The sequence below is a fragment of the Bombina bombina genome, chromosome 7 (genome assembly GCF_027579735.1).
Source record: "Bombina bombina isolate aBomBom1 chromosome 7, aBomBom1.pri, whole genome shotgun sequence".
Taxonomy (NCBI): Eukaryota; Metazoa; Chordata; class Amphibia; order Anura; family Bombinatoridae; genus Bombina; species Bombina bombina.
This window is the reverse complement of record NC_069505.1, coordinates 283,982,923-284,007,582: the sequence shown is the minus strand read 5'-3', so window position 1 is coordinate 284,007,582 and position 24,660 is coordinate 283,982,923. Positions and strand designations below refer to the sequence as shown.

The 24,660-nt window shown below is 41.7% G+C and overlaps 1 protein-coding gene across 1 annotated transcript in view; it reads left to right on the top strand.

Annotated features, from left to right (window-relative positions):
* Window positions 1-24,660, top strand: part of QARS1 (glutaminyl-tRNA synthetase 1) — a 173,895-nt gene that overhangs the window by 58,228 nt on the left and 91,007 nt on the right. The window contains exon 7 of the mRNA XM_053720807.1: window positions 3,320-3,374. Within this exon, the coding sequence (XP_053576782.1) occupies window positions 3,320-3,374 (55 nt within the window). The remainder of the gene's footprint in view (window positions 1-3,319; window positions 3,375-24,660) is intronic.

The following is a 24,660-nucleotide window of genomic DNA, read 5'->3' as shown; positions in this document are numbered from 1 at the left end:
CGTTGATATAAAAATGTTATCTTGGAAAGTTCTGTTTTTAATGGCTATTTCCTCGGCTCGAAGAGTCTCTGAGTTATCAGCCTTACATTGTGATTCCCCTTATCTGATTTTTCACTCAGACAAGGTAGTTCTGCGTACTAAACCTGGGTTCTTACCTAAGGTAGTCACTAACAGGAACATCAATCAAGAGATTGTTGTCCCATCCTTGTGTCCAAATCCTTCTTCAAAGAAGGAACGTCTTTTACACAATCTGGACGTAGTTCGTGCCCTCAAGTTCTACTTGCAGGCAACTAAAGATTTTCGCCAAACTTCTTCCCTGTTTGTCGTTTACTCTGGACAGAGGAGAGGTCAAAAAGCTTCTGCTACCTCTCTCTCTTTTTGGCTTCGTAGCATAATACGTTTAGCCTATGAGACTGCTGGACAGCAGCCTCCTGAAAGAATTACAGCTCACTCCACTAGAGCTGTGGCTTCCACTTGGGCCTTTAAGAATGAGGCCTCTGTTGAACAGATTTGCAAGGCTGCAACTTGGTCTTCGCTTCATACTTTTTCCAAATTTTACAAATTTGACACTTTTGCTTCTTCGGAGGCTATTTTTGGGAGAAAGGTTCTTCAGGCAGTGGTTCCTTCTGTATAATGAGCCTGCCTATCCCTCCCGTCATCCGTGTACTTTTGCTTTGGTATTGGTATCCCAGAAGTAATGATGACCCGTGGACTGATCACACATAACAGAAGAAAACATAATTTATGCTTACCTGATAAATTCCTTTCTTCTGTTGTGTGATCAGTCCACGGCCCGCCCTGTTTTAAGGCAGGTAAATATCTTTTAAATTATACTCCAGTCACCACTTCACCCTTGGTTACTCCTTTCTCGTTGTTTCTTGGTCGAATGACTGGGACTGACGTAGAGGGGAGGAGCTATATGCAGCTCTGCTGGGTGAATCCTCTTGCATTTCCTGTTGGGGAGGAGTTATATCCCAGAAGTAATGATGACCCGTGGACTGATCACACAACAGAAGAAAGGAATTTATCAGGTAAGCATAAATTATGTTATATATATATATATATATATATATGTGTGTATATATATATATATATATATATATATATATATATATATATATATATATATATGTGTGTGTATATGTATGTATATATATATATATATATGTGTGTGTATATATATATATATATATATATATATATATATATATGTGTGTATATATATATATATATATATATATATATATGTGTATATATATATATATATGTGTATATATATATATATATATATATGTGTATATATATATATGTGTATATATATGTGTATATGTATGTATATATATATATATATATATATATGTGTGTATATATATATATATATGTGTGTGTATATATATATATATATATATATATATATATATATATATATATATATGTGTGTATATATATATACACATACACACACGCACACATATTTTGTTGTAGTTGCAGCAGTAATTCAGGCAGTTCATGTACATGTATTAGTTTGGTTCGGATGGAGGAGAGATGGTACGCTTCTCTGAATAGGTGAGTTTTCAAGGAGCATCTGAAGCTTTACAAGGTTGGAGACAGTCTTATGGAGCGGGGTAGAGAGTTCCAGAGGACAGGAGCAGCAGGTGCAAAGTTTTGGAGGCGGGAGAGAGACGTAGAGAGACGTAGGTCAAAGGTTGAACGAAGAGGATGGAATGAGGAATATTTCACGATAAGAGAGAAAATATAGTTGGGAGTTAGACTGTTGAGTGCTTTGTAAGTTAGGGTTAATACTTTAAATTGTATTCTGGAGTGCATGGGGAGCCAGTGTAGAGACTGGCAGAGCAGCTGATGTAGATCGGAGACTTAGGTGGATGAGTCTAGCAGAAGCATTCATAATAGATTGAAGGGAGGAGAGGCAGTGTTTTTTGAAGGCCATTTAGGAGTAGGTTGCAATAATCAATGCGTGACAAAATGAGCGAATGAATAAGTATTTTTGCCGTTTTTTGAGTAAGGAAGGGAAGAATTCTGGAAATGTTGCATAGGTGTGAATGGCAGGATTTGGTAAGCGCTTGTATATGTGTTTTGAATGTGAGTTCTGAATCTAGTGTGACCCCAAGGCAGTGGACCTGGGGTGAGGTGTTGAGAATAGAATCTCCAACCATCAGAGAAATGTCAGGTGTTGGATGTCTTGAAGAGGGGGGAATAAGAAGCAGCTCAGTTTTGGACAGATTGAGTTGGAGGTAGTGTGAAGACATCCAAGAGTAAATTGCAGAGAGGCAGTCAGAAATCTAGTTGAGTAAAGAGGGAGGGATATCAGGATAGGTAAGATAAATTTGGGTATCAGCATATAAGTGGTACTGGAATCCAAAGGAGGCTATACGTTTTCCAAGGGAGGGTGTATAGAGAGAGATGACGGAGCCTTGCGGTACTCCAATTGAGAGAGGCATAGGATCACACGATATGGTGTTAAAGGAAACTGAAAACGAGCGGTAAGAGAGATATGAGGCAAACCAGGAGAGGGCTGTGTCTCGGATGCCAAATGAATGCAGTATTTTTAGGAGGAGAGGATGATAGACTGTGTCAAAAGCAGCGGATAGGTCAAGAAGAATTAGTAAGGAGTAGTGGCCTTTTGCTTTAGCTAATAATGGGTAATTTGTTACTTTAGCAAGAGCGGTTTCTGTTGAGTGTTTAGGGTGGAAACCAGATTGTAGTGGATCAAGTAATGACTTGTGAGAAATTGAGTTAGCCGATTATAGACTAGTCATTCCAATAATTTTGAAGCAAAGGGAATTAAGGAGACGAGATAGGTTAGGGGTTAGTGAAGCAGAGAGAGAGGGAAGAAGTTGTGAAGAAATATGGTCAAGTGGGCAGGTTGTGAGATGAACCAAGGATAGGAGTGCAGAGACTTCTTCATCTGTTACAGGGGGAAGTAGCATAGAGTTTTGTTAATAGAAGGGGTGGGTAGGATTGCTGGGTTTGAGGGGTGTGAGGTGCAGATATCTTTTCTAATGGTGTCAATTTTATTTTTGAAGTTATCAGCAATTATCTGAGCAGTGAGGTTGATAGTGGGTGGGGGTGCAGGCGGACGTAGAAGGGAGTTAAAGGTTGAGAACAGTTTTCTGGGGTTGGATGCATGAGATTAAGTAAATTGCAGTGTGTCTTAAAACTACATGCTCTATCAGAATCATGAAATAATAATTTTGAATTTAGTGTCCCTTTAAATGTGAGTTACTCTTTAATAAGCTTTTCTAGTGACCAGCTTCTCACTTTAAAGCATTAATATTTTTTTTATACTTTTGTCTTTTAGGTTACTAAGCAGAAACCTGCCGACATTGATAAGAAAGCAGATTGTGCTGTGAATGGTAAGTTGTTTGTTTTGTAACATTCCCATAACTTGTACCTTGTTCAGATCCCTCTAGCATATTTCCTAAACTGATCAGCGTCATAACAGCTCCCTGTAATACACAGAATGAAATGTTTTTTTCCTTAGTCAATAGTGCACAAACATGCTGCTTCTCATAACACTGTGCATACGCTGCTATGTCTATCAAGGGTAAGTCACTGGTGTGTCTGTTATTTATTCATGTTATTCCCTATTTCAGTAACAAACAGTATCTCTGTATATATGGCAGGTTGTGTATATGTGAACAGTTGTAATACATTGAATTTTATCTGTTTTTCTCTGGAAACAGCGGCCCCTAAATACCAACAAAGCTGTTGTGTAAGTGGTCGCAGACGTTCTGTTCATGACTTAGGAGAGAAGAAAGTGAGAAATTAATCAGAAGCGATGCATAAAATAGAGGCTGGGGATGTGCAGATTACATAGCAGCCTTTATAGAAGGGTAAAAGGGTGGTGTGTTTAGCGATATCTGGAGTGTCAGGTTGTTCTGCTAGTAATGACATTTATCTTTTTTAAGATACAATGAGTCCACAGATTTCATCCTTATGGGATATTGCCTCCTGGTCAGCAGGAGGAGGCAAAGAGCACCACAGCAAAACTGTATAAATAGCTCCTCCCTTCCCTCCCAACCCAGTCATTCTCTTTGCCTGTGTTAGTTAGATAGAGAAGCATTTGATGGCTTTAAAGCAATGGGAACTTGTGGGACATAATTCTCACTACGCCTCCCATATACTGTTGCTTCCCTACTCGGGAAAAAATCTGAGGGATCTTACTCAGTATTTTCCTTTTGATATCCTCAGGCCCATTTGAGCAGTAGGACTTCACACGCCTGGGTACTGCCTTTGCTGTTGGCATTGGGGAGATAGTGCCACTTTTTATTCCTGGGCTTCAGAAGATAGAAAAGGGCTCAGAAGACATTGGCCACTCAATTTGTGAATAACAGCCCTTAGGGAAAGAGAAGGGGCTCTTTATTCAGGTATGCTTTTTTTCTCCTTTCATGGGAGAGACTTCTAGACAGCTCATGTAATGGACAGTGAGGCATTCTACTTATGGGATCTGTAGAAAGACCTTATCTCCCGGCGGTTACATAATGCCGCCCGGGAGATGTCTGTGTTAATGGCGCACTCAGTAAAGTGCAATAACACACTGAAATTGGTTCAGATTCCTCTTGTCAATATCATCTCCCGGCGGTTTCATAAAAAGAGAGCATGCCGACCCGGAGATGTCTGTGTTAATGTTTTCTCCAACATAGGTGTGTCCGGTCCACGGCGTCATCCTTACTTGTGGGATATTCTCTTCCCCAACAGGAAATGGCAAAGAGCCCAGCAAAGCTGGTCACATGATCCCTCCTAGGCTCCGCCTTCCCCAGTCATTCTCTTTGCCGTTGTACAGGCAACATCTCCACGGAGATGGCTTAGAGTTTTTTAGTGTTTAACTGTAGTTTTTATTATTCAATCAAGAGTTTGTTATTTTAAAATAGTGCTGGTATGTACTATTTACTCTGAAACAGAAAAGAGATGAAGATTTCTGTTTGTAAGAGGAAAATGATTTTAGCAACCGTTACTAAAATCGATGGCTGTTCCACACAGGACTGTTGAGAGGAATTAACTTCAGTTGGGGGAACAGTGAGCAGACTTTTGCTGCTTGAGGTATGACACATTCTAACAAGACGATGTAATGCTGGAAGCTGTCATTTTCCCTATGGGATCCGGTAAGCCATTTTATTACAGACAGTAAATAAGGGCTTCACAAGGGCTTTTTAAGACTGTAGACATTTTCTGGGCTAAATCGATTTATATATAAACATATTTTATACTCCATAGCCTTGAGGAATTATTTTAATCTAGAGTCTCATTTTCGCGCCTGTATTGCGCACTTGTTTTTGAGAAGCATGACATGCAGATGCATGTGTGAGGAGCTCTGATACATAGAAAAGACTTTCTGAAGGCGTCATTTGGTATCGTATTCCCCTTTGGGCTTGGTTGGGTCTCAGCAAAGCAGATACCAGGGACTGTAAAGGGGTTAAATATAAAAACGGCTCCGGTTCCGTTATTTTAAGGGTTAAAGCTTCCAAATTTGGTGTGCAATACTTTTAAGGCTTTAAGACACTGTGGTGAAATTGTGGTGAATTTTGAACAATTCCTTCATACTTTTTCGCAATTGCAGTAATAAAGTGTGTTCAGTTTAAAATTTAAAGTGACAGTAACGGTTTTATTTTAAAACGTTTTTTGTGTAGAAGACCTGTTAAAAATGGGAGTGATTCATCCTGTTCCTTTAGGAGAACAAGGGATGGGGTTCTACTCCAATCTGTTCGTAGTTCCCAAAAAAGGAGGGAACGTTCAGACCAATCTTAGATCTCAAGATCCTAAACAAGTTTCTCAAGGTTCCATCGTTCAAAATGGAAACCATTCGAACAATTCTTCCTTCCATCCAGGAAGGTCAATTCATGACCACGGTGGATTTAAAGGATGCGTATCTACATATTCCTATCCACAAGGAACATCATCGGTTCCTAAGGTTCGCATTCCTGGACAAGCATTACCAGTTTGTGGCACTTCCGTTCGGATTAGCCACTGCTCCAAGGATTTTCACAAAGGTACTAGGGTCCCTTCTAGCGGTGCTAAGACCAAGGGGCATTGCAGTAGTACCTTACTTGGACGACATTCTGATTCAAGCGTCGTCCCTTCCTCTAGCAAAGGCTCACACGGACATTGTCCTGGCCTTTCTCAGATCTCACGGATGGAAAGTGAACGTAGAAAAGAGTTCTCTATCTCCGTCAACGAGGGTTCCCTTCTTGGGAACAATAATAGACTCCTTAGAAATTAGGATTTTTCTGACAGAGGCCAGAAAAACAAAACTTCTAAACTCTTGTCAAATACTTCATTCCGTTCCTCTTCCTTCCATAGCGCAGTGCATGGAAGTAATAGGTTTGATGGTAGCGGCAATGGACATAGTTCCTTTTGCGCGCATTCATCTAAGACCATTACAACTGTGCATGCTCAGTCAGTGGAATGGGGACTATACAGACTTGTCTCCGACGATACAAGTAAATCAGAGGACCAGAGATTCACTCCGTTGGTGGCTGTCCCTGGACAACCTGTCACAGGGGATGAGCTTCCGCAGACCAGAGTGGGTCATTGTCACGACCGACGCCAGTCTGATGGGCTGGGGCGCGGTCTGGGGACCCCTGAAAGCTCAGGGTCTTTGGTCTCGGGAAGAATCTCTTCTACCGATAAATATTCTGGAACTGAGAGCGATACTCAATGCTCTCAAGGCTTGGCCTCAGCTAGCAAAGGCCAAGTTCATACGGTTTCAATCAGACAACATGACGACTGTTGCGTACATCAACCATCAGGGGGGAACAAGGAGTTCCCTGGCGATGGAAGAAGTGACCAAAATCATTCAATGGGCGGAGACTCACTCCTGCCACTTGTCTGCAATCCACATCCCAGGAGTGGAAAATTGGGAAGCGGATTTTCTGAGTCGTCAGACATTACATCCGGGGGAGTGGGAACTCCATCCGGAAATCTTTGCCCACATTACTCAACTGTGGGGCATTCCAGACATGGATCTGATGGCCTCTCGTCAGAACTTCAAGGTTCCTTGCTACGGGTCCAGATCCAGGGATCCCAAGGCGACTCTAGTAGATGCACTAGTAGCACCTTGGACCTTCAAACTAGCTTATGTATTCCCGCCGTTTCCTCTCATCCCCAGGCTGGTAGCCAGGATCAATCAGGAGAGGGCATCGGTGATCTTGATAGCTCCTGCGTGGCCACGCAGGACTTGGTATGCAGACCTGGTGAATATGTCATCGGCTCCACCATGGAAGCTACCTTTGAGACGAGACCTTCTTGTTCAAGGTCCGTTCGAACATCCGAATCTGGTCTCACTCCAACTGACTGCTTGGAGATTGAACGCTTGATCTTATCAAAGCGAGGGTTCTCAGATTCTGTTATTGATACTCTTGTTCAGGCCAGAAAGCCTGTAACTAGAAAAATTTACCACAAAATATGGAAAAAATATATCTGTTGGTGTGAATCTAAAGGATTCCCTTGGGACAAGGTAAAAATTCCTAAGATTCTATCCTTTCTTCAAGAAGGATTGGAGAAAGGATTATCTGCAAGTTCCTTGAAGGGACAGATTTCTGCCTTGTCTGTGTTACTTCACAAAAAGCTGGCAGCTGTGCCAGATGTTCAAGCCTTTGTTCAGGCTCTGGTTAGAATCAAGCCTGTTTACAAACCTTTGACTCCTCCCTGGAGTCTCAATTTAGTTCTTTCAGTTCTTCAGGGGGTTCCGTTTGAACCCTCACATTCCGTTGATATTAAGTTATTATCTTGGAAAGTTTTGTTTTTGGTTGCAATTTCTTCTGCTAGAAGAGTTTCAGAATTATCTGCTCTGCAGTGTTCTCCTCCTTATCTGGTGTTCCATGCAGATAAGGTGGTTTTACGTACTAAACCTGGTTTTCTTCCGAAAGTTGTTTCTAACAAAAACATTAACCAGGAGATAGTCGTGCCTTCTTTGTGTCCGAATCCAGTTTCAAAGAAGGAACGTTTGTTGCACAATTTGGATGTTGTTCGCGCTCTAAAATTCTATTTAGATGCTACAAAGGATTTTAGACAAACATCTTCCTTGTTTGTTGTTTATTCTGGTAAAAGGAGAGGTCAAAAAGCAACTTCTACCTCTCTCTCTTTTTGGATTAAAAGCATCATCAGATTGGCTTATGAGACTGCCGGACGGCAGCCTCCTGAAAGAATCACAGCTCATTCCACTAGGGCTGTGGCTTCCACATGGGCCTTCAAGAACGAGGCTTCTGTTGATCAGATATGTAAGGCAGCGACTTGGTCTTCACTGCACACTTTTACCAAATTTTACAAGTTTGATACTTTTGCTTCTTCTGAGGCTATTTTTGGGAGAAAGGTTTTGCAAGCCGTGGTGCCTTCCATTTAGGTGACCTGATTTGCTCCCTCCCTTCATCCGTGTCCTAAAGCTTTGGTATTGGTTCCCACAAGTATGGATGACGCCGTGGACCGGACACACCTATGTTGGAGAAAACAGAATTTATGTTTACCTGATAAATTACTTTCTCCAACGGTGTGTCCGGTCCACGGCCCGCCCTGGTTTTTTAATCAGGTCTGATAATTTATTTTCTTTAACTACAGTCACCACGGTATCATATGATTTCTCCTATGCAAATATTCCTCCTTTACGTCGGTCGAATGACTGGGGATCATGTGACCAGCTTTGCTGGGCTCTTTGCCATTTCCTGTTGGGGAAGAGAATATCCCACAAGTAAGGATGACGCCGTGGACCGGACACACCGTTGGAGAAAGTAATTTATCAGGTAAACATAAATTCTGTTTTTGCAAATAAAGGGATGCATGGCGCAATCAGTAAAGTGCAATAACACGGAAATTGGTTCGGATTCTCCTTGTCAATATCCTCTCCCGGATAAAAAAGCGAGCATGCCGACTGGGAGATGACTGTGCGTGACAGACTACTATTTCCCTATGCTTCTGGATATAGAAACTAAAGGGTTAATTGGGCGCTATTTTATTTCTTTGGAAAAAGGAACAGGCTTGCTTCTGGGGCACTTTGTTACATCTCCTGGTGGTTAAACATGGCGACCGGGAGATGACTATGTTTGAGGGCTGTTAGGAGTACATACGCCCACGACAGGTGGTCCTTGGGGGCGCACTTTGCATTTGCGCGCCTTATTTATCTCCCGGCTTTTCAATACATTTAGAATGACGCCGGGAGATACCTGTTGTGGCTATGTCCACGAAGGGCGGTATTTGAGATGCAATGTTTTTGTGTGCGCGGCTTTCTCATCTCCCGGCGGTTCACTAACATGCCGCCAGGGAGATGTCTCTCGTGTCACCGTCCACAATGGGCGGTCCTTGGGGAAATGCCATTTGCATGGCGCACTCAGTATCTCTCCCGGCGGTTCTTTATTTCTAAATACGCCGACCGGGAGTTATGTTAGGTACATTCATGAGTGTCCTGTTTTTCCCTCATCTATAACAAACTGAAGGGGTCCAAAGACATATATTTTAATATATTGTAGGATTACTTGCCGACAGAAATGAGTCGTATTGTGACCTAATTTTCCCTGTTGCGGTGGGGTTCCAGTTCAGAACATCATATTCAGAGACGATACTGCTGAGGGGTGTTCTGATCTAGCAAAAAACTGCCCAATTTTGTTACTGGTTTTTGAAGGAAAATATGTTATTCTTTTTAAAAATTTAAAGAAACAGTCACGTATTTTCATATGTTAATTTTGGATTTAATTACTCCTTCTAAGGCTATGGCTGTTAGGAGTCCTGTAACACCGCTTAAATCCATGCCACTAATTTTTTCTCTATAGTGTCCAGATTAATTTAGGACCCACAGGCAGTGCTATGTGGTTCCTTGCATAGACTTTGCTGCAACTAGACATCGCTATGTTCATCAAAAGCAGTTTTTATGTTAATGGATTGTTTCTGCATGAAAGAAAGAAATCGTTCTTTTAAAATTTAAAGAGACAGTATAATTTTTCTGTGCAATTCTTATTTACAGAATTGCGGCTGTTTGTTTGTTTCATCATCCTTTGTGACGTAGAATGGTACAAACTCTCACCAGAATGAGTTTCTTTAAGACTTAAAGGGACAGTAGCATCTTGTTCTGTGTACATTATATTAAATGTATTTCATCTATTTTCTTTGTTAGTTCATCCTTTATGACTGAGGATGAAACTAACACACTCAAGCATGGAGTTAATTTTCAGAATTAAAGAAACAGTATCATTTTCTATTTTCAAATTTTTTTTTTCTTTTTGAACCTATTCCTTTTTCGGCGATTGCTGTTTGGGTGTCTGATAACAAATGGCCACATATTTCTTCTATTGTATTCCACTCAAAATTTTATGGCCCGCTTGCAGTGTCCTGCGTGTCCTTCACACTCCACTCGGGGTTATGATGCGTTCTATGTTTTTACATAGGGTTTAGCATTGATGGAAGAATTGCTATTCTACTGGTTTCTCCACGTTGCTGAGAATTTCAGTTTCAGATGGAATTGGTGCCTTGGGGTTCTCGATATTTACAGTACTGTTTCCCATAGCAGTATCAGCTAAGAGGCTGGATGACACTCCTTAGGGGAGGAGTAGTTTTGATCACTACGTGACCTTCTATACCCTTAGAGGATAGTCCTAATGGGCTATATTTAGTTATTGGACACACACCAGGGTTTACCATGACAACCATCTGTATTTTGCTGTTGTCACTGGTGTGGTGGCATATTGGCTAATTCTTTTATTTCACTTTCTTCCATTCCAGTTATCAAACTGGGAGCGTAGGTGGCTCTGTTCCAACTCTTGGTACCTTATGGTTAGAGCCTTGTTTTTATGGCTGTATTCTATGACCAAGATTTTGGTGAACGCATAGCCTGCTTTTGAATCAAAGACAGCATGGGGAACATGCTCCGGTCTGGGATTGGATCTTGTAAGGGGCCGGCTTCCGTTTTTGCTCTAGTTTGAGAGGAAAACAGTCGAGCTCTAAACCAGAGGCAGTTTCTGTTTTCTAGTTTGCAGTTTCTGTTTTCTAGTTTGTCTAAGGATCAGACAAAGGGAAAGACGTCCTTATGCTGCGTAGGAGACCTCTCAGGCCTGGGAGTGTTTGCTCCAGTTCTAATATTGGTACAGGATCTGGGGTTACTGATCGGGTTATGGTTCTCGATGGTAGGTATCTTCTTTCCTTTTTTTGAAGAAGGGTACTGTCCTTCATGGTGGGCACTATTGATTTGTTCCATTTTTCCCTTGATCCTGGAAGATCAACGGTGGCTTAGGGGTCAGGTACTTGTGCAGTTCACGAGATTCGTCTTGGGTTCTAGGGTTTGCCTTTATGGACCGACACTTCCCGTACGTGGTTTTTCTTACAACAAGCAAGTTTTCACGGACATGGTATTTTTATTCCCGTGAACTCACGGGTGGAAGGTGACTTCGGAAAGATGTTCCTTTGTCTCAAGCACAAGGGTAGCTTTTTGGGACTCATGACAGATTCCACATCACTTCGGATTTTCTGACTGAGGTCAGGAAATAAAGGTCTCTCATTACTGGTCTGGGCCTTCAGCCCACTTTTCGACCTTCAGTGGCTCAGTACATAGTGGTATTTGGGCTGATTGTGACGGACTGGATGTTAGCTGGAGAGATAGTTCAGCATACTAAGGCACTGTGGCTGTGCTCTGTGAAAACCCGAGGGTTGCATGTTCAATCCCTGGTGAGGTCCATTCAACCTTTCATCCTTTAGGGGTTGATGAAATGAGCAGCACCTTGTGACACTTAACTTTGTTTGTTTGTTCCACCTCAGACCTATGCGGCTGAGCATACTCAGGCGATGGAACAGAGACTGTTAACTTATCTCTTCAATTAACTCTGACGCAGGAGACGAGTTACTCTTTTTCTATTGTGGTTGTCTCTGGATCACCTGTCCCAGGGTACTTGATTTAGCAGAGTGAGGGTTCCAGCAGAGTCTGTTCTTCGATTCCTACGACTGAGAGCGAGCTTCAAGTCTTTTCTGTTCTGGCCTCAGTCGGCTTCGGCCCAGTTTCATTCTTATTATCTGTCAGTGATCCTTATCCGAGGGGGGTCACTTGGGAAGCGGATTTTCTGAATAGACAGTCTTTTTCATCCGGGTGAGTGGGATTTCCATCCGGGAGTATCTCCTTCCTGATTCTCAAATGGGGTTGACCGGAGTTGGATATCATGGCATCTTGTCAGAATGCCTAGTTTTCGGGATACGGGTCTTGGTCCGAGGGTCCCAGTCCAAGCTGATAACTGCCTTGGTGGTTATTCGGTCTTTCAGGTTCTTTCTCCCCTGTTTGTGTTTTTTTTCTGGGGGTGTGTTTCTGATCAGATAGGAGAAGGCATCAGTGCTTCTCCTCCCTTCTGCGTGGTCTCGCAGGATTTGGTATGCTACACTGCTGACCATGTCATCTCTGTCTCCTTGGACTCTTCCGTTGAGGAGGAATCTCTTCTTCGGGGTCCATTTTTTTCTTCCTACTGTTGTTTCTTTGAAGCTGATTGCTTGGGGATTGGATGTTTGATCTATGCTAGCGAGGTTCTTTGATTCGATCATAGATACCTTAATCCAGGCATGTAAGCCTGTTCTAGAAAATTTTGCCATAAGATATGGCGTACGTATCTTTATTGGTGGGGATCCATGGCTTACTCATGGTGTAGGGTAAGGATTACCAGAATTTTGTCCTTTCTCCAAGAAGAATTGGAGAAGGGGTGTGGCTCGTGCTTTACAGTTATACTTGCAAGCTACTAAGGACTTTCGTTTCTCACCTTCTTTGCTTGTGATTTTATTTGGGGAATTGTAGGGGTCAGAAAGCTATCCTTTCTTTCTTTCTTTCTTTCTTTCTTTCTTTCAGAGTTTCATCCGTTTTGCATATGTGACTGCTGTTTTGCATATGTGACTGCTGTTTTGCATATGTGACTGCTGTTTTGCATATGTGACTGCTGTTTTGCATATGTGACTGCTGTTTTGCATATGTGACTGCTGTTTTGCATATGTGACTGCTGTTTTGCATATGTGACTCCTGAGAGAATTTTGGCTCATTCCACTAGGAATGTGGCTTCCTCTTGGGCATTCAAACATGATGCTTCTGTTGAACAGATTTGCAAGGCTGCGACTTGGTCGTTTCTTCACACTTTTTCCAAATTTTACTAATTTGATACCTTTGCCACAAATGAGACTGTTTTTGGGGGGAAAGTTCTTCAAGCAGTGGTGCCTTCCGTTTGGGTTCCCTGTCTTCTCCCTCCCGTTTCATCCGTGTACTATAGCTTTGGTATTGTATCCCACAAGTAAGGATGAAATCCGTGGACTCATCGTATCTTGAAAAAGAAAAGGAAATTTATGCTTACCTGATAAATTTATTTATTTTTCAATATGATGAGTCCACTGCCTGCCCTGTTCTCTGAGACAGGTTATTAATTTTTTGTTAAACTTCAGACACCTCTGCACCTTGGCTTTTCCTTTCTCTTCCTAACTTCGGTCAAATGACTGGATTGGGAGGGAAGGGAGGAGCTATTTATACAGCTTTGCTGTGGTGCTCTTTGCCACCTCCTGCTGACCAGGAGGCGATATCCAAGGGATAAATATACTCACAGAGAGATAAAAGAAGATTATTTAATGAACCATGTTAAAATGCATCAGTAATAAAAGACTATATATAAAAATGTAAAAAGCACATATAAATAAAATTACAAATACAGGAATATCTTACAGAAGCGGCTCAAAGGGCCAAAGCTGATAATTACAATAAAAACAGAGGTAATAACAGGTGATCAGTGTGAGTGGTACACCAGAATAAGAGTGTATACTAATAAAACAGAATTAGCCTAAGTACAACTATAACAAGTGCATCAAGCAAAAAACTAATAAACAATAGTACAAACAATAGTGTTCAAAAGAATAGTGTTTCAAAAATAGTGTTCCAAAAAATAGAAAAATGCACTGCAGTGCAAAAAAAGGGGGGTAGCAAAATAATTGTATAGATACGATCAAAAAGTGAGTGAGTGCAAATGGATATAAAAATGCTAGCTAATTAATCCAGTGAGGTTGAGATATAATTAAATAAAATACACTATGCAATAACAGAAAAAATAAAATATGCAATAACATAAAAAATAATAAAATATAATCCAAAAAAATGTGTTCAAAAAGTTGATCAACAAATGTTAGTGAAGAACAAAAATAAGTCAATCAAAACTAAAAAATGGGTGATGAGAAGCAAGGTGAAAGTGAGGAAATTGATTCCTTCCAATGTTAGTTACTTTAACAGATCCAAATTCCTGAGTGTGGTAGCTGAAGTAGCTGATTGGATCCTAGCACCTGTCATCTGCTCCTATGGTATCCTAAAAAGTGTCCCTGTAAAAAAAGAAATTCACAACATAGTGTATCCAATATGAGAATGAAGTAAAGATTAAAGTAATGCTTACCAATATGTCAACGCGTGTCTGCCCTCAAAAAAGGGCCTTTCTCAAGACTAGTCTTGAGAAAGGCCCTTTTTTGAGGGCAGAAACGCGTTGACATATTGGTAAGCATTACTTTAATCTTTACTTCATTCTCATATTGGATACACTATGTTGTGAATTTCTTTTTTTACAGGGACACTTTTTAGGATACCATAGGAGCAGCTGACAGGTGCTAGGATCCAATCAGCTACTTCAGCTACCACACTCAGGAATTTGGATCTGTTAAAGTAACTAACATTGGAAGGAATCAATTTCCTCACTTTCACCTTGCTTCTCATCACCCATTTTTTCCATTTTTTAGTTTTGATTGACTTATTTTTGTTCTTCACTAACATTTGTTGATCAACTTTTTGAACACATTTTTTTGGATTATATTTTATTATTTTTTATGTTATTGCATATTGTGTATTTTATTTTTTCTGTTATTGCATAGTGTATTTTATTTAATTATATCTCAACCTCACTGGATTAATTAGCTAGCATTTTTATATCCATTTGCACTCACTCACTTTTTGATCGTATCTATACAATTATTTTGCTACCCCCCTTTTTTGCACTGCAGTGCATTTTTCTATTTTTTGGAACACTATTTTTGAAACACTATTCTTTTGAACACTATTGTTTGTACTATTGTTTATTAGTTTTTTGCTTGATGCACTTGTTATAGTTGTACTTAGGCTAATTCTGTTTTATTAGTATACACTCTTATTCTGGTGTACCACTCACACTGATCACCTGTTATTACCTCTGTTTTTATTGTAATTATCAGCTTTGGCCCTTTGAGCCGCTTCTGTAAGATATTCCTGTATTTGTAATTTTATTTATATGTGCTTTTTACATTTTTATATATAGTCTTTTATTACTGATGCATTTTAACATGGTTCATTAAATAATCTTCTTTTATCTCTCTGTGAGTATATTTATCCCTTGGCCTCTTGTTGGCGCTGTATTCACTTCTTACTACTTGTGCATATTTTTTGGAGGTTGGTTAGGATCTCTGTTTGGATACAGCTTGGGGATTACCTTAGCGCTTGTACACTACCCCTTTTTCACAGGAGGCGATATCCCACAAGTAAGGATGAAATCCATGGACTCATTGTATCGAAAAAGAAATAAATTTATCAGGTAAGCATAAATTTCCTTTTTTAGCTCACAAAGGCCAGGTAGTAATGGCCGAAACACGTTTGTGGTTATTTTAGAGTTTATTCCCTTACATAGCATTACATAGTATTCTGGAGCATTGTTCAAGCTACCCCTGGCACCTGAAGCCGACGTTTCCAACTATCGGCCAGGAACACGGGGGTAGTTGACAGTGTGCCCAGTTATTGATGTTTCTAGCCTGTGTAGGGGATTAGGTACTTAGAGGGTGATTTAGGCTTTACCTTCATCCACATATGTAATGTTTATTACATTCCTTTATTTTATTTAATGCTTAAATAAATTGGTTTTAAAACATTTACTATTCACTATATCTTAGCTGAGATTACTCTGCATCATCAACCTCTAATTAGGAATCAGTGCTCTTTAACCCTTTCTTGTCCTACTATACCCCTATCCCTAATTTTTGTGTGCTCTATCTGATCACATGACCTGAGGAGGGTACACGGTGCAAGATGAGTTACTGACCTGCCTGATGCATGCGCTACCGGATCACACATGAGGAGGGTACATGGTGCAAGACGAGTAACTGACCTTCCTGATGTGTGCTCTGTGACTGACCCTGGATACCCAGACTGGGTATCTCTGCCAAAAGGGCCTGCTTCCACCCCAGAACCTGTAGCTGTATAGTGGGAAAGTGATTATAGTGAGTAGCCCACCCTAATAACCAGACAAGACCAGTATTAAGGTGAAAACATGAACAGGCTTGATTAAGACAAACACACAGCTTATATACACATTTGCCATCTGATAAGTGCCTTATCTAATAAAGAGAACATCGCCCCTCAGACAGGCTGGCGCCGCCATAGGCGCATAGAGATCCCACAATAGCTAGGTCGTAGTTTCGGGGTGATCTTGAGGGAGTGGCGGCTATTCCAGGGGTACCATTGGAGAGCTCCGGGCTGCTAGATGTCCCAGTCCAAAAAGCGTCATCCGAGGCTGGGGGCCACAGCAGTAGCCTGGCAAAGGGTACTCAGGAACAGTTCGAGATTGCAGGGTGTCAGTGAGCTCCCTCCTAGTAATCACCCCAACCCATGCCCATCAAAGGTATGACAAGTCCCCCCAAAAGAGCTGAGCTCTGGGGCAAAGGACTTCGGAAGCTACCTAGGGTAAAGTCCAGTGGGAATCTCTAGCGATCCCAGCTGGCGAGTAGTTCCATAAGATTCCGCCTGGGACTCAGCCTCAGCATGGCAGGAAGGAGCCAGGCGGGGTAGCGATCAGATTTTTTAGGGCAAAAGTTCAATCATTGTAACACACAAAAGGAGAACTGGTGGGAAACACAATAATCCAAATAGGAGAGGGGGTGGCCTTGGCAGCCTGGTATCCGTGACATGCTCCTATCTGATCACATGACAACTGACCTTCCTGACGCATGCGCTACCTGATCACACTTAAGGAGGGTACATGGTGCAAGACTAGCTGCCTGACGTATGCGCTACTGCTGTGTTATTACTGCTTTGTTCCTCAGTGAATTAAACAGTATGTCTGGCACCAAGAGGATTAAAAAAACAATAGCTAGTTTCATTTTAGCTAATAATAGTTAAAGGGACACTGTACCCAAAAATTTTCTTTCGTGATTCAGATTGAGTATGAAATTTTAAGCAACTTTCTAATTTACTCCTATTATCAATTTTTCTTCATTCTCTTGGTATCTTTATTTGAAATGCAAGAATGTAAGTTTAAATGCCGGGCCATTTTTGGTGAACAACCTGGGTTGTCCTTGCTGATTGGTGGATAAATTCATCCACCAATAAAAATGTGCTGTCCAGAGTACTGAAACCAAAAAAAAGCTTAGATGCCTTCTTTTTCAAATAATGATAGCAAGAGAACGAAGAAAATTTGATAATAGGAGTAAATTAGAAAGTTGCTTAAAATTGCATGCTCTATCTGAATCACTAAAGAAAAAATTGGGGTACAGTGTCCCTTTAAAGGGACAGTATACAATGATTTCCATATAACTGCATGTAATAGACACTACTATAAAGAATAATATGCACAGATACTGATCTAAAAATCCAGTATAAAACATTTAAAAAAACTGGTTGTATACCAAAAAGAGAAGACACTCCCCCCCCTTCCTCTGCATATGAAAAGACCCTTTAGACCAACAGGAGCAAGCTGGAGTAGGTATACGTCGGTATTGTTCTAAAACTTTGGGGCTTGGTTAGGAGTCTGAAAATCAGCGCAATGTTATTTAAAAATAACTTATTATGCAATGCAGAACTGGAATTTTTTATTTTTTTTACATGAAATTGGGACAAAAAAGTTTTAGTACAAAGTTTTTAAAAGGAAAAATAGCTAATACAGATTGCTCCTAGCTAGGCATTATTATTATTTTTTGTTGTTATCATTTTTACCAGGAACCTGCAAGATGACACCTCGGGTAGAACAATTAATTTATTGAATTTCTCCGTAGTCATTAAAGGGACTCTGTACTGTAACATAGTGTGCTCCCAATGAACCATTTTACACTGCAGGAGTGTATTAAATTGTTTACAGATCATTCCTTTTATTTTGGCAATCAAAATATCTGACTTTCTCCAACATAGGTGTGTCCGGTCCACGGCGTCATCCTTACTTGTGGGATATTCTCTTCCCCAACAGGAAATGGCAAAGAGCCCAGCAAAGCTGGTCACATGATCCCTCCTAGGCTCCGCCTACCCCAGTCATTCTCTTTGCCGTTGTACAGGCAACATCTCCACGGAGATGGCTTAGAGTTTTTTAGTGTTTAACTGTAGTTTTTATTATTCAATCAAGAGTTTGTTATTTTGAAATAGTGCTGGTATGTACTATTTACTCAGAAACAGAAAAGAGATGAAGATTTCTGTTTGTATGAGGAAAATGATTTTAGCAACCGTCACTAAAATCCATGGCTGTTCCACACAGGACTGTTGAGAGCAATTAACTTCAGTTGGGGGAACAGTGAGCAGTCTCTTGCTGCTTGAGGTATGACACATTCTAACAAGACGATGTAATGCTGGAAGCTGTCATTTTCCCTATGGGATCCGGTGAGCCATGTTTATTACGATCGTAAATAAGGGCTTCACAAGGGCTTATTAAGACTGTAGACTTTTTCTGGGCTAAATCGATTCATTATTAACACATATTTAGCCTTGAGGAATCATTTTATTTGGGTATTTTGATATAATAATATCGGCACAAAGCATAGGCAGAGCCTCATTTTCGCGCCGGTGTTGCGCACTTGTTTTTGAGAGGCATGGCATGCAGTCGCATGTGAGAGGAGCTCTGATACTTAGAAAAGACTTTCTGAAGGCGTCATTTGGTATCGTATTCCCCTTTGGGCTTGGTTGGGTCTCAGCAAAGCAGATACCAGGGACTGTAAAGGGGTTAAAGTTCAAAACGGCTCCGGTTCCGTTATTTTAAGGGTTAAAGCTTCCAAATTTGGTGTGCAATACTTTTAAGGCTTTAAGACACTGTGGTGAAAATTTGGTGAATTTTGAACAATTCCTTCATGTTTTTTCGCAATTGCAGTAATAAAGTGTGTTCAGTTTAAAATTTAAAGTGACAGTAACGGTTTTATTTTAAAACGTTTTTTGTACTTTGTTATCAAGTTTATGCCTGTTTAACATGTCTGAACTACCAGATAGACTGTGTTCTGAATGTGGGGAAGCCAGAATTCCTATTCATTTAAATAAATGTGATTTATGTGACAATGACAATGATGCCCAAGATGATTCCTCAAGTGAGGGGAGTAAGCATGGTACTGCATCATTCCCTCCTTCGTCTACACGAGTCTTGCCCACTCAGGAGGCCCCTAGTACATCTAGCGCGCCAATACTCCTTACTATGCAACAATTAACGGCTGTAATGGATAATTCTGTCAAAAACATTTTAGCCAAAATGAACACTTATCAGCGTAAGCGCGACTGCTCTGTTTTAGATACTGAAGAGCATGACGACGCTGATAATAATGTTTCTGAAGGGCCCCTAACCCAGTCTGATGGGGCCAGGGAGGTTTTGTCTGAGGGAGAAATTACTGATTCAGGGAACATTTCTCAACAAGCTGAACCTGATGTGATTACATTTAAATTTAAGTTGGAACATCTCCGCATTCTGCTTAAGGAGGTATTATCCACTCTGGATGATTGTGACAAGTTGGTCATCCCAGAGAAACTATGTAAAATGGACAAGTTCCTAGAGGTGCCGGGGCTCCCAGAAGCTTTTCCTATACCCAAGCGGGTGGCGGACATTGTTAATAAAGAATGGGAAAGGCCCGGTATTCCTTTCGTCCCTCCCCCCATATTTAAAAAATTGTTTCCTATGGTCGACCCCAGAAAGGACTTATGGCAGACAGTCCCCAAGGTCGAGGGAGCGGTTTCCACTTTAAACAAACGCACCACTATACCCATAGAGGATAGTTGTGCTTTCAAAGATCCTATGGATAAAAAATTAGAAGGTTTGCTTAAAAAGATGTTTGTTCAGCAGGGTTACCTTCTACAACCAATTTCATGCGTTGTCCCTGTCGCTACAGCCGCATGTTTCTGGTTCGATGAGCTGATAAAGGCGGTCGATAGTGATTCTCCTCCTTATGAGGAGATTATGGACAGAATCAATGCTCTCAAATTGGCTAATTCTTTTACCCTAGACGCCACTTTGCAATTGGCTAGGTTAGCGGCTAAGAATTCTGGGTTTGCTATTGTGGCGCGCAGAGCGCTTTGGTTGAAATCTTGGTTGGCTGATGCGTCTTCCAAGAACAAGCTACTTAACATTCCTTTCAAGGGGAAAACGCTGTTTGGCCCTGACTTGAAAGAGATTATCTCTGATATCACTGGGGGTAAGGGCCACGCCCTTCCTCAGGATCGGCCTTTCAAGGCAAAAAATAAACCTAATTTTCGTCCCTTTCGTAGAAACGGACCAGCCCAAAGTGCTACGTCCTCTAAGCAAGAGGGTAATACTTCTCAAGCCAAGCCAGCTTGGAGACCAATGCAAGGCTGGAACAAGGGAAAGCAGGCCAAGAAACCTGCCACTGCTACCAAGACAGCATGAAATGTTGGCCCCCGATCCGGGACCGGATCTGGTGGGGGGCAGACTCTCTCTCTTCGCTCAGGCTTGGGCAAGAGATGTTCTGGATCCTTGGGCGCTAGAAATAGTCTCCCAAGGTTATCTTCTGGAATTCAAGGGGCTTCCCCCAAGGGGGAGGTTCCACAGGTCTCAGTTGTCTTCAGACCACATAAAAAGACAGGCATTCTTACATTGTGTAGAAGACCTGTTAAAAATGGGAGTGATTCGTCCTGTTCCATTAAGAGAACAAGGGATGGGGTTCTACTCCAATCTGTTCATAGTTCCCAAAAAAGAGGGAACGTTCAGACCAATCTTAGATCTCAAGATCTTAAACAAGTTTCTCAAGGTTCCATCGTTCAAGATGGAAACCATTCGAACTATTCTTCCTTCCATCCAGGAAGGTCAATTCATGACCACGGTGGATTTAAAGGATGCGTATCTACATATTCCTATCCACAAGGAACATCATCGGTTCCTAAGGTTCGCATTCCTGGACAAGCATTACCAGTTTGTGGCGCTTCCTTTCGGATTAGCCACTGCTCCAAGGATTTTCACAAAGGTACTAGGGTCCCTTCTAGCTGTGCTAAGACCAAGGGGCATTGCTGTAGTACCTTACTTGGACGACATTCTGATTCAAGCGTCGTCCCTTCCTCAAGCAAAGGCTCACACGGACATAGTCCTGGCCTTTCTCAGATCTCACGGATGGAAAGTGAACGTGGAAAAGAGTTCTCTATCTCCGTCAACAAGGGTTCCCTTCTTGGGAACAATAATAGACTCCTTAGAAATGAGGATATTTCTGACAGAGGCCAGAAAAACAAAGCTTCTAGACTCTTGTCGGATACTTCATTCCGTTCCTCTTCCTTCCATAGCTCAGTGCATGGAAGTGATCGGGTTGATGGTAGCGGCAATGGACATAGTTCCTTTTGCGCGCATTCATCTAAGACCATTACAACTGTGCATGCTCAGTCAGTGGAATGGGGATTATACAGACTTGTCTCCGAAGATACAAGTAAATCAGAGGACCAGAGACTCACTCCGTTGGTGGCTGTCCCTGGACAACCTGTCACAAGGGATGACATTCCGCAGACCAGAGTGTGTGTCATTGTCACGACCGACGCCAGTCTGATGGGCTGGGGCGCGGTCTGGGGATCCCTGAAAGCTCAGGGTCTTTGGTCTCGGGAAGAATCTCTTCTACCGATAAATATTCTGGAACTGAGAGCGATATTCAATGCTCTCAAGGCTTGGCCTCAGCTAGCGAGGGCCAAGTTCATACGGTTTCAATCAGACAACATGACAACTGTTGCGTACATCAACCATCAGGGGGGAACAAGGAGTTCCCTAGCGATGGAAGAAGTGACCAAAATCATTCTATGGGCGGAGTCTCACTCCTGCCACCTGTCCGCTATCCACATCCCAGGAGTGGAAAATTGGGAAGCGGATTTTCTGAGTCGTCAGACATTGCATCCGGGGGAGTGGGAACTCCATCCGGAAATCTTTGCCCAAGTCACTCAGCTGTGGGGCATTCCAGACATGGATCTGATGGCCTCTCGTCAGAACTTCAAAGTTCCTTGCTACGGGTCCAGATCCAGGGATCCCAAGGCGGCTCTAGTGGATGCACTAGTAGCACCTTGGACCTTCACACTAGCTTATGTGTTCCCGCCGTTTCCTCTCATCCCCAGGCTGGTAGCCAGGATCAATCAGGAGAGGGCGTCGGTGATCTTGATAGCTCCTGCGTGGCCACGCAGGACTTGGTATGCAGATCTGGTGAATATGTCATCGGCTCCACCTTGGAAGCTACCTTTGAGACGAGACCTTCTTGTTCAGGGTCCGTTCGAACATCCGAACCTGGTTTCACTCCAGCTGACTGCTTGGAGATTGAACGCTTGATCTTATCGAAGCGAGGGTTCTCAGATTCTGTTATCGATACTCTTGTTCAGGCCAGAAAGCCTGTAACTAGAAAGATTTACCACAAAATTTGGAAAAAATATATCTGTTGGTGTGAATCTAAAGGATTCCCTTGGGACAAGGTTAAGATTCCTAAGATTCTATCCTTCCTTCAAGAAGGATTGGAAAAAGGATTATCTGCAAGTTCCCTGAAGGGACAGATTTCTGCCTTGTCTGTGTTACTTCACAAAAAGCTGGCAGCTGTGTCAGATGTTCAAGCCTTTGTTCAGGCTCTGGTTAGAATTAAGCCTGTTTACAAACCTTTGACTCCTCCTTGGAGTCTCAATTTAGTTCTTTCAGTTCTTCAGGGGGTTCCGTTTGAACCCTTACATTCCGTTGATATTAAGTTATTATCTTGGAAAGTTTTGTTTTTAGTTGCAATTTCTTCTGCTAGAAGAGTTTCAGAATTATCTGCTCTGCAGTGTTCTCCTCCTTATCTGGTGTCCCATGCAGATAAGGTGGTTTTACGTACTAAACCTGGGTTTCTTCCAAAAGTTGTTTCTAACAAAAACATTAACCAGGAGATTATCGTACCTTCTCTGTGTCCGAAACCAGTTTCAAAGAAGGAACGTTTGTTGCACAATTTGGATGTTGTTCGCGCTCTAAAATTCTATTTAGATGCTACAAAGGATTTTAGACAAACATCTTCCTTGTTTGTTGTTTATTCCGGTAAAAGGAGAGGTCAAAAAGCAACTTCTACCTCTCTCTCTTTTTGGATTAAAAGCATCATCAGATTGGCTTACGAGACTGCCGGACGGCAGCCTCCCGAAAGAATCACAGCTCATTCCACTAGGGCTGTGGCTTCCACATGGGCCTTCAAGAACGAGGCTTCTGTTGATCAGATATGTAGGGCAGCGACTTGGTCTTCACTGCACACTTTTACCAAATTTTACAAGTTTGATACTTTTGCTTCTTCTGAGGCTATTTTTGGGAGAAAGGTTTTGCAAACCGTGGTGCCTTCCATTTAGGTGACCTGATTTGCTCCCTCCCTTCATCCGTGTCCTAAAGCTTTGGTATTGGTTCCCACAAGTAAGGATGACGCCGTGGACCGGACACACCTATGTTGGAGAAAACAGAATTTATGTTTACCTGATAAATTACTTTCTCCAACGGTGTGTCCGGTCCACGGCCCGCCCTGGTTTTTTAATCAGGTCTGATAATTTATTTTCTTTAACTACAGTCACCACGGTACCATATGGTTTCTCCTATGCAAATATTCCTCCTTAACGTCGGTCGAATGACTGGGGTAGGCGGAGCCTAGGAGGGATCATGTGACCAGCTTTGCTGGGCTCTTTGCCATTTCCTGTTGGGGAAGAGAATATCCCACAAGTAAGGATGACGCCGTGGACCGGACACACCGTTGGAGAAAGTAATTTATCAGGTAAACATAAATTCTGTTTTTCTTTGTGGAACGTTCACCTTTTCTGAAAATTTAAATACTGCAGTAATGTGTACAGAAAGTTATGCAAACAAGTGACATCGGTAGAAAACTAGCTAGGGGGGGTGTCTAGACTGTATTTAAAGTTGAAACAGCCTTCAAAAAGATGAACTGTTATCTGCTTCTTGTTTGGGTACAATGCCCCTTTAAGTAACTGTATTCATGCAGTGTATCCAGTCAATGAACCATACAGTAAAATGCAAGAAAGTCACTAAGCTGGAAACTATAGTTATCGGTGCACATTCTTTGTACATGTCCGCAAAACTCCCACATAGTGACAACGGGGTTCAGTATTTACATGTCTGTAAAATATACATCTAATCTGTCTATACTAAAAGTGATAACTATAATTGTAATATATGCTGAGTTTGTGACATCCATCCTTGTGGAGTAGGGATCCATAGTCCAAAAAGGATGATCTTCCTCGAGTCATTCTGAAGTAATCGATAACTCCAGACTAGTTATCAGAAGCCATCCTGAGGTTTGCCCACAGGCCAAAATATGTAAATGAGATGACTCTAGAGTCATACATTGGCTGTTTATGCTTGTAAGGTCATCTGCTAATCGTTCTGAGGTCATCACCCTGTATTTTTCACCTTAGGTGATGACTTTACAATGGCTTCTAAAGTAGTTTGATTAGCGCTGCGGAATCTGTTGGAGCTCTACAAATAACCG